The sequence below is a fragment of the Myotis brandtii genome, unplaced genomic scaffold, assembly GCF_000412655.1.
Source record: "Myotis brandtii unplaced genomic scaffold, ASM41265v1 scaffold325, whole genome shotgun sequence".
Classification (NCBI taxonomy): Eukaryota; Metazoa; Chordata; class Mammalia; order Chiroptera; family Vespertilionidae; genus Myotis; species Myotis brandtii.
In genome coordinates this window covers 2128978-2139241 of record NW_005362486.1, presented here as the reverse complement: position 1 = coordinate 2139241, position 10264 = coordinate 2128978, and the positions used below count along the sequence as shown (strand labels likewise).

The following is a 10264-nucleotide window of genomic DNA, read 5'->3' as shown; positions in this document are numbered from 1 at the left end:
TTTCACAGGGGTCGCCTAAGACCATCGGAAAACACATATATAATTACATATTGTTTTTGTGATTAATCACTATGCTTTAATTATGTTCAATTTGTAACAATGAAATTGGGGGTCACCACAACATGAGGAACTGTATTAAAGGGTCGCGGCATTAGGAAGGTTGAGAACCACTGATCTAATGTATCTTCCAGCCAATCCAGATATGTTTTAGAATTTACCCGTTGTACTGGGCTTCCTTTTAAAAAAATTTTTTTATTTTGTAAAATAACTTTTACATTTTTTTCTTACTATGAAACTAAGTTATCTATTGTAAAAAATATGTAAGTGAAAAAAGTTAAAAATTTCAGTTCTCACCACATATCTGTTGCTACTATTAACATTTTGATGTATATTTGTCCAATTATTTATTGAATAAAAATTAAATGCTAGTTTTCCTCGATTATTTTAATTTCATAAGGAATCATGATAATTTCTGTTTAGTATTGTTTTAGAGAAATAATATTTAAGATATATCATTTGTTAACTTTTTTAAAACTACAGAGATGTGTAACGGAGAAGGCAAATGGTCCATAATCTCTGTAGCAATATTTTAATTGTAGCATATTAATTTTATAAGTAAAATATGCTATAATTTTCATTCTTAATGTTGGACATTTATGTGGTTTCTGATTTTTTGCTATTTTAAAGAGTGCTGTAGTGAACATCTTTCCATGTATGTATGATTGTTTTTTTAGCTGCTTTTTACTTTTACTCTTGTAGTTGGTCTCTATTACTGCTTTAGCAACCTGTCCGATGCCCGGATTTTCATCATCATGTATGGTGTGACCAGCATGTACTTTTCAGCTGTCATGGTGAGGAATTCCCTCAGTCCTTGCACACCTTTTCATTCCTAACTCTGGGTGCTTTTTTGTTTCCTGCATAGCAGGATTCAGAAAGTTGTGATGATTGTGCACATGCTTCCCTCTGAGCATTCGAGGGCTGCCTTGTAAAGCTGCTCACAGGTTGATCCTTCACTGGAAGGTGTGAGCACTCATGCATTCTAATTGCGGGGCCCAGCTTTCTTGTATTCAGGACCTTGTGTTAGGGAGAGGCACTTCTGCACTTGTTGGAGAAAGTGACCCTGGGCAGGTTCCTTCCCTTCTCTTTCTGGATGTCTTAAAAAGGGAGATGATGGAGGCTTTTTGAGTTGTTAAAACAGGAGAGATTTTATATATTGTAACAAGACTGTTTCTCACACGTTTTTGATCCCAAACCATAGTTAAGAAATATAGTTAATATTACTCAGGACTCTCATACATATATACATATATGTATAACTGAAAAACGAAGGTTAAGAAATATATACTTATACTACTGTAGAGTTATCAATTATTTTTTCTTCTATTTTGTTCTATTTCATTGAAAAGTCATATTTGTTAAAAACCCCTAAATTAATATCATGATGTACGCATAGGTTGAAAACTGTAATTTGTAAAACACAGATTCGACTGTAATCTTGCTTCCTGTCTCTTAGGTGCGTCTGATGCTGGTGCTGGCGCCTGTTATGTGCATTCTTTCTGGCATTGGAGTCTCCCAGGTACTGTCCACTTACATGAAGAATCTAGACATCAGTCGTCCAGACAAGAAGAGCAAGAAGCAACAGGATTCTACCTACCCTATTAAGAATGAAGTGAGTATAAAGCAACACTAGGCTTGGGAAACTGTGTGTGTGTGTCTATGTATGTTTGTTTGTGTATGTTTTTGTTTTTGAGTAAGGGAGTGAGAGGACTGTCAAAAGTGGTCAGAATTAACTTATAGAGCCCCTGACTTACTTTGATTCATTTATATTATTGACTGTGTGTAAGAAGCTGTTCTGTGTTGTGTAAATTTAATTTGGTTTTGTAACACATTTTTTCCTTGTTTAGGTGGCAAGTGGGATGATATTGGTCATGGCTTTCTTTCTCATTACCTACACCTTTCATTCAACCTGGGTGACCAGTGAGGCCTACTCTTCTCCCTCCATTGTGCTGTCTGCTCGTGGTGGGGATGGCAGTAGAATCATTTTTGATGATTTTCGAGAAGCGTACTATTGGCTTCGTCACAATACTCCAGAGGTAAAGATTTGGGAAAAGTGGGGTTGTGGGTAGGGTAAAGGGGGAGACATTTGATGTTATGGTGAATCAAAGCTTTTAGATGGGTGGAAAACTTGGAGAAAGTGTAACTATAGGACTCTAGTGTTGAATGAGCTTTAAAGGTCACCTCCATTCAATTCAGGATTTCTATCCTTACTGGTATTGATGGTGATTTTATCATGAGGTGGACTATCACAATTATATAAGAAGGAAAAAGTTACAGATAAATAATACATGTTCATTGTAAAAAAGTCAGCAAATAGAAGAAAAAAGACAAATTTTCCATAATGTGATCACTTAAATGATAACCACTTTTAACATTTTGGTTTATACCTCTGAGAATCTGAAGTGATTTCCTTTGCAGTAGCTATTAGAAATAGCACTTCTGAGTTAGATTTGTGAAGAGTCAAAACTAAGAATTTTGTAATCCTTTCCCATTATATCCTATGATTTGTATTTCCCCCCATTATTAGAACTGATTTTTAAAATATTATTAAAGACCATTTATTTAATACAACTATCTGGTGAGGCCAATCTATTTGGAAATATTGATCAGTCCCCTATACCTCCTACTCCATTATACTTGTTTGTAAAAAAGTGATCTACAATGAAAGTATTAGGAATGTTGGATTGTATAATTTGCACTGAGATTTCATGATTGTATATAAATGTAGGACCAGATGCAAAGATTTATTTTCTGTTGCATGCATTATTTTGTGAAGAAATTAATTAGCCATGCCTCATTTCCTGTCAGATGCCCTTCCACTCCATCTCTTGTATGTGATTTTTGGAGGCAGTGAGAAGCTTGTTATTTTTATTTCCCATTACTTCTTTCAGGATGCTAAGGTCATGTCATGGTGGGATTATGGCTACCAGATTACAGCTATGGCGAATCGGACGATTTTAGTGGACAATAACACGTGGAATAATACCCATATTTCTCGAGTAGGGCAGGTAAGGTAAAGGGATCATTTGAGTGTTTGGCCCACAGGGTCTAGTGGAAAGTATTTCTCCATGAGGGATCAAATGACCTGGAATTTTGTTCTGAGAAATGTGCATGTCTTTTTTTCTAGGCAATGGCATCCACAGAAGAAAAAGCCTATGAGATCATGAGGGAGCTTGATGTTAGCTACGTGTTGGTCATATTTGGAGGCCTTACTGGGTATTCCTCTGATGGTAATGTACTAGATTCTACTTCTGGCTGTAGTGCCTAGATTCTAAGTAAACTAGATGACGCTCCTATTTTTCTGTCCTTCTGTTATCTTATTAACATATTTTCTTAGTTGGGGAAGTTCCTAAGTATTTGCAACTTGAGTTGTTTTGTGTTTTTTTTTTTTGGCAACAAGTAGAAAGTAAATGTAAATATTTCTCATGTAGGTACAGCATGCTATACTTGTTTAAGGTCTAGGAGCAGTTCCACAACCACAACATAAAGCTTCTGAAATGAACTTAAGATTTAATGTTTTTTAGTAGGTTCAAGCCATAGAATAATCTCCCAGCTTAAAATGTTTTATATATATTGTGCCTCACGCAGCCTGGGCATGTGCCCTGATGGGGAATGGAACTAGCAACCTCTTGGTGCATGGGGTTAATGCTCAACCACTGAGCCACACCAGCCGGGGCCACATAAGTCATTTTAAAATGTCTGTTAGCCAGATCAAAATAAGTAAAAAGAAATAGGGGAAATGAATTTTATTCATTTATTTTTACTTAACTTTTTAATTGAATTTATTGGGGTGACATTATTCCCCCCATTATTACAACTGCTTTTTTTTGATATTGTTAAAGACCATTTGTTTAATACAATTATCTGATAAGGCCAGTCTATTTATTTGGAAATACTGGTTAATAAAATTACATAGGTGTCAGGTGTACAATTCTATAATACACCATCTGTATACTGCATTGTGAGTTTACCACCCCAAGTCAAGTCTCCTTCCATCACCATTTATCCCCCCTTATACCTTCTACCTCCCCCACACCCCCTGGAAATGAATTTTAATAATTTTATTTAACTGAATATTATTACTTAATATGTAATCAAGATGTTTTACACACTTTGTTTTGTTTTTGGACTATTTCATACTTACAGCACATCTTAATTTGGACTAGCCTCATTTCAAGTGTCAGTAGCTATATGTGGCTAGTAGCTACTGAATTGGACAGCTCAACCCCAGCTAATACCTGGACCTAATTTCAGTTGTGACTTAAGTCTGGACCAATTGTATAGGATTTTAGCAGTCTAGTAATCTATAGGACAAGCTGTATATTTTGAGGGAAAATGTTTTATCTACAAATTGTCTTTCCAGTTTTTATAAATGAGTTAAATGGTGCCATTCCCTATTAGAAAAATATTTGGGGAATTTCCTTAGAAATAGTGAGCTTTTCATTAGATGGCTTAGCTCCAGAACCTCTGTAATGCAGCAGTTCTTTCTTTTTCTTTTTTTCCCTAGACATCAACAAGTTTCTGTGGATGGTCCGGATTGGAGGGAGCACAGACACAGGCAGACATATCAAGGAGCATGATTATTATACTCCAACTGGGGAATTCCGTGTGGACCGGGAGGGTTCTCCGGTGCTGCTCAACTGCCTTATGTACAAGATGTGTTACTACCGCTTTGGACAGGTGTACACAGAAGCCAGTGAGTGATTCTTAGCAACATTAATAGCAATAGTAACATTAATAGCTAACACAGGGTGCTTTTCATGTGCAAGGCTCTAAGTGCCTTACATCTGTTGACTCACTTAATCCCCTCAATAGCCCAAAAAGTAAATATTAATATTATTCCCATTTTATATATGAGGAAATTAAAGTACAAATAGGATACTTAACCGCCCAAAGTCACATAATAAGTGGCAGAGTCAGGTGAAACTCAGGTGATCTGGCTGTAGATTCTATGCTTTTACCCATTACTTTTTATTGTCTCTCAGTAAAAGGAATTGCAATGGAGAAAGGAATGAAGAGGGACAGATTAAAGGACTTTTCGTTTCTTTAGATAAATACATCGAGAGTAATTAAGGTTAAGTCTTTCCTTCTAACTTCAACTTCTTAAGTTCTGCACTAGGGACAATTTCTGAAGCGGATACAGGCCCTTTGATCCATGGAAGGGTTATTAGTGTATCACAGAGGCCCCTGTGTAGCACTCCTCAAGAACAGAGGGGCTTGGAAGACAGCCTCCTCCTTCTTAGAAGACATAAGCAGCAGCATCTTGGAGAGAACTTGAGTTAGGGTAACACTGGATTTGCCCTTACTACTGACATCCTTTCTGCAGGTCCTACTTTCTAAACAAACAAACTACAGGCTGAGGAATAACATTCCAGTTAGTAGATGACTCACCAAATTGATTTACTATTTCCTTAGGAAATCTGCACTGTAGAAAGAAGTGTATCCCATTTTTTTGTCCCTTTCTAGAGCGTCCACCAGGTTTTGACCGTGTGCGGAATGCTGAGATTGGGAATAAGGACTTTGAGCTCGATGTCCTGGAGGAAGCTTATACCACAGAGCACTGGCTAGTAAGGATATACAAGGTGAGCAGATGTTATACTGTCATCTTTGCACATTGGTTCTAGTGCTAAAAGTGGACTACATATTTCTAAAGTAGGGACATTTCTAATGTCTGAAAAGTAGCTTGCAATTCACTCTGAATTTTACTGTTTTTATTTAGATTGTTCTTAGAAAACACCCTAGTCTGCTGTCATTGTGGCAATGTTGTCAGTGATATATTTCCATTTGGGGCTGGACTTGATCTTTTAATGATTATCAGGCTTTAGTGGGGCAAGGGGTGGGGTGGAGAAAGTGTGTGTTTGTGCTTTCGAGCTACTGAAGAATTTATGGCATAGAGTCACATAAGTGTGTTATATCTCTAACATAAGAAAAGATTGAGAACCTTGATGTGTTGGAAGGTAGATAATTTATAACTGCTCCTCACAGAGGTATTTTAAAGGCTGAGCAGAGGTAACTAGTCTCAAACCAGTGCTCATTTAGTCACAAAGCCAAACTGGGCAGGAGAATCCAACGTAATCTCTCCCCGTCTGGGTGACCCAACTCAGTAGAGCAGCTGTCCTAAATTGACCTGATTGTAATGTTAAACTGACATCTTTATGTTGTAGGTAAAGGACCTGGATAATCGAGGCTTGTCAAGGACATAAACGTTACGTCCAGCTCTGATATGCTTCGCACTGAGCGCGTCACACTTAGGACGCTGAAGATGTTTTTAAAATATGCAGTTTATAAGAACGGAGCACGATGGGATTAGAATTGTCTGGAAGTTTTGCCCTGGGTAATATGGGCTGGGCCAAATGCAATGATTTTTTTTATAATTCTGAGAGGTTACCAAATGAAATGTCATGGCTTTACTTTGGTCAATTAAAGGGAGGGAATTTTTTTTTTTTTTTAATGTGCCTTATTTGTTTTTATTTTTGACTGATTTGAGGAAGGCAGAAGTTTATGCTGGGCTGATAAAAGGACAGAAAGCAGGCCTCATCCCTGTTTTTAGCTTCCTAAATCAGTTATGTAGGGGCATACTGTCTTTATCAAGTCAGGAAAACTTCAAGGGCTGGGTCAGATCCTACATATACAGTTTTGTCATTTCAAAAATTACAGCACTGAGCACAATGCCGTGCACATAGTAGGTGCTCAATAAACTTCTATTGAATGAATAAATGTGGGACTAGAGGAGTGCCATTTCTGGGTAGGAAAGGCAGCGGTGTTGCCATCATGTCTCTGTTCTCAACATATCTCATCCTTGGAAGCTCCAACTTTATGAGGGAGAGAAGGTGGCTAGCCAGACCTGATCTCTATTCTTTGGGACTAGCTAGGTAGTTTTTTTCTTTTTTTTTGTTTTGTTCTTTTTTTAGCAGGAATAAATCAAGTGAGAATAAATCAGCAGTTTTGAAGATTCAAGGCAAAGAGTTTATTATTATTCTGATTCTCAGTGGAGGAAGAAACTCCTCCAACATTATATATACAACTTGATGTTCAATAGGTATTTTTGAATCAGCTGAAATATAATCATGCTTATCTGTTTGAAATCCAGCTCTTTAGTACTCTCACTTATCCATGATATAGTAAATGTGTCTTTGCTCATTTCCTTTAGTTTAGGCACTAAAACTCTAGTGGTTATTTAAGGCGAGCTATTTTACCCCTTAGTCTCTATTTGTTATTATTACGTACCATACCACTAACAATCTCAACAATCTGGTTTTGAAGTCCTTGCCAAATAAGCTATACTAGTAAGTTAGAAGGAGGAATTGCTATCAGTAGTACCTAGAGAGCAGGCCTAGCCTGACTACAATAAAGGGGAAGAGAAACTTAAAAATTTTAACTCAAAGCACAGTAGTCCTATGGATACTATTTAATGTCGGGATAAATAGTCATGTTCAATACAGTAGGACACTATGTATCTTACAACACAGGACATATACAGTGAACTATATAAACCATAAGTCATTAAAAAAAATACACAAGGTAACTGTTTAGTGTTACCTGTAGAAGAAACAGGAGCAAGTACATGACTTTTAGATAAGTCAAAATGGTGCTCCTGGAGGGTATGCTCAGGTATACTTACGTACCCAGGAAACTTAACCTTCCAAACCAGTTTATATACCAAGTGCTTTAACTGTGTGAGATTTAGTTTTGATGCAATATTTGATTTACTGTACGTAAATACATTACTTGATTTATATACAGAATTCCTCCCTACTGAAAGAGGTTATTCTGAGGCTTGTTTTATTTTTTAAAATTTCTTTTTACCAATATGAATAATACCATTTAGGGATCATTAATGGTCTTTCTCTATAGTAATATGGGATAACCCTTTACCTTATCACTGTAGTTGCTGCTTTGGTGATTCTAATGTTGTTACTTCCTAGGCTGCACGAAGCTGTCTTTTTGAAAAATTAACTTTTTCATTGTTACACTTTTTTACACTTAGTGTAAAAAAACTCAATTCTAAAAAGCAACAAGTTTTCCACTCCCTGGGGTCAACCACTTTCAACTCTGCTGATTCTCACATTACTTACCTCCATCTCATTAAGTAACTTGCTTTATTTTGCTATGTGTTGGTTTTTCTATCTTAGGTATCATCTGTTGACTTTCTGGTGTGGAAATTGAAGATTTAGCTCTTTTTCACCATCCTGCTATTCCCACGGACCACTTTAAGGTTCTATTATAGTTACGATTTAGGTTATCTCCGTAGTTTTTACCTTATGGCTTTTTACAACTAGGCCATGTGGTATACTGTTGTTACTTTGTTTTATCCCTGCGTAACTTTTTTGGAGGGAGTGTTTTCGTTGTTTTTTTGTATTTGTCACTGATTTCTCCCCAAGCTACTGTTGTTACTTTGTTTTATCCCTGCGTAACTTTTTTTGTATTTGTCACTAATTTCTCCCCAAGCTCATTCATTTGTTTCAAGTTCCTTTTAATATGCTCAGACTCATTGGGTATGTCTTAGAGATGTCTTGTTTTGGTATGTACCGTTAATATGCTCAGACTCATTGGGTATGTCTTAGAGATGGTATGTACCAGTTTGATTTATTCTTTAGGTTTGTTACACACCTCTTGAGTTGGTGTATCCTTTCACTGTCATGTTATGTATGTTAATCTGAATTCTTTCTTGTTTTGTCACCTCTAACTGCCTTCCTGAGAAAGTGTGTGGGAGATAAATTTCTTGAGATCTTGCATGTCTCACACATCACAATTAACAGGTTGGCTAGGTATAGAGTTCCAGGATGTGAAAACTTTTCCTTAGAATTATTTTGAAGTCATTGGCCCATTGTGTTTTCTCTTTTAAATGTTGAGAAATGCAATGCTGTTCTAACTTTTTTGCATGAGTCCATTCCCTCTCACTTCCACCACCAGACCTCTTAGGGTCTTCTCTGTATGTAATGTTTCGAATTTTCCCGATGATGTGTCTTATAGTGGATCATCCATTGTGCTGGGTACTTTAAACTTTTAAGTCTGGAAAGTCAAGTTCTTTAGTTCTGAGAAATATCCTTGAGTTATTTGTGGATTTCCCCTAATTCTCTTTCTCTTTCTGAAAAATAAGCTATTTGGATGCTGGACTTCTTGGACTAATCACCCAATATTCTTACTCTGTTTTCCATCTATATGCTTTGTTCTGGAAGAGTCCTTAAAAAATATTTTTTGCAATCTGTCTATGTAGTTTCCCTATTTTCTGCTATCACATTTTTTAATGTCCAAGAAGTGTTATTCTGTTTTGTTGAATGTTCCTTTGTTTTGACATCTTTCATATTAAAGGCCTTTTCAAATTCTTAGTTGTCTGCTCTTTTTAAGAGTGGGACCCTAGCCCAGTGGTGTGGCTCAGTGGTTGAACATGAACCTATGAACCAGGAGGTCACGGTTTGATTCCCAGTCAGGGCACATGCCTGGGTTGTGGGCTCAATCCCCCGTTTGGGGTGTGCGGAGGCAGCCAGTCAGTGATTATCTCTTCGATGTTTCTCTCCCTCTCCCTTCCTCTCTGAAATCAATAAAAACATTTTAAAAAGAAAAAAAAAAGTGGGACCCTAAAACAGATTGGAAGGTCTGTTTGGGGAAAGGAGTCCGGCTTATTGAATGTGGGCCTCACTCCTGTGATCTGGCTGGAAATCCCTGGTATTGGCATCTTTAGATCTTTTTCTATAGGTAACCTTCCCTTGAGAAGGCTTGTAAATCCTCCAAGGATACAAGGCAGGCTGCCATATTTCTAAGTGGGGAAGGAAGGCTTTTGAGCAAGCATGTCAGACGTGCAGCCGGTAAACTTCTTTGCATAAACTGACACTCAATGCCTTTGTTTTCAGTAAGATACCCAAGCCTTTAACTGCCTGATGCTCTCCAGCTCAGATACCATGTCCTGTACCAGCTTTGGGACAAAGTGAGAGGACCCAAGGGTCTATTTGCTTCTTACCTCGTCTTTCAACCTACCCTCTATAGCCCCACCTTCACCTACATTTCAGTTACCTGGTGTCACTAACTCAACTTGAGCCTTGTGGAAGTTCTGGATGTAAATCAAGTTGCTTTTCTGCTTTCCCATTGTTGGCTCTAGGATTCATCTAAAGACGTTTATCTGAAGACTTTCCACTTGCCAAAATCTCGTTTCTCATACTCGTTTCTTGTGCCTTTTAAAGATTTACTACTTTAGTAAGGTTTCAGAAGG

General features: G+C 37.3%; 1 protein-coding gene across 3 annotated transcripts in view; it reads left to right on the top strand.

The window, feature by feature from the left end:
- STT3A (STT3A, subunit of the oligosaccharyltransferase complex (catalytic)) overlaps positions 1 to 7014 on the top strand; it is an 18948-nt gene extending 11934 nt beyond the window's left edge. For all 3 annotated transcript variants that reach the window (XM_005870901.2, XM_005870902.2, XM_014543421.1), the window contains exons 11-18: positions 760 to 851; positions 1514 to 1669; positions 1905 to 2093; positions 2949 to 3065; positions 3185 to 3287; positions 4565 to 4753; positions 5524 to 5639; positions 6222 to 7014. In XM_005870901.2, the coding sequence (XP_005870963.1) occupies positions 760 to 851; positions 1514 to 1669; positions 1905 to 2093; positions 2949 to 3065; positions 3185 to 3287; positions 4565 to 4753; positions 5524 to 5639; positions 6222 to 6260 (1001 nt within the window). In that variant the 3' untranslated portion in view covers positions 6261 to 7014. The remainder of the gene's footprint in view (positions 1 to 759; positions 852 to 1513; positions 1670 to 1904; positions 2094 to 2948; positions 3066 to 3184; positions 3288 to 4564; positions 4754 to 5523; positions 5640 to 6221) is intronic.
- The last annotated feature ends 3250 nt before the right edge of the window (positions 7015 to 10264 follow it).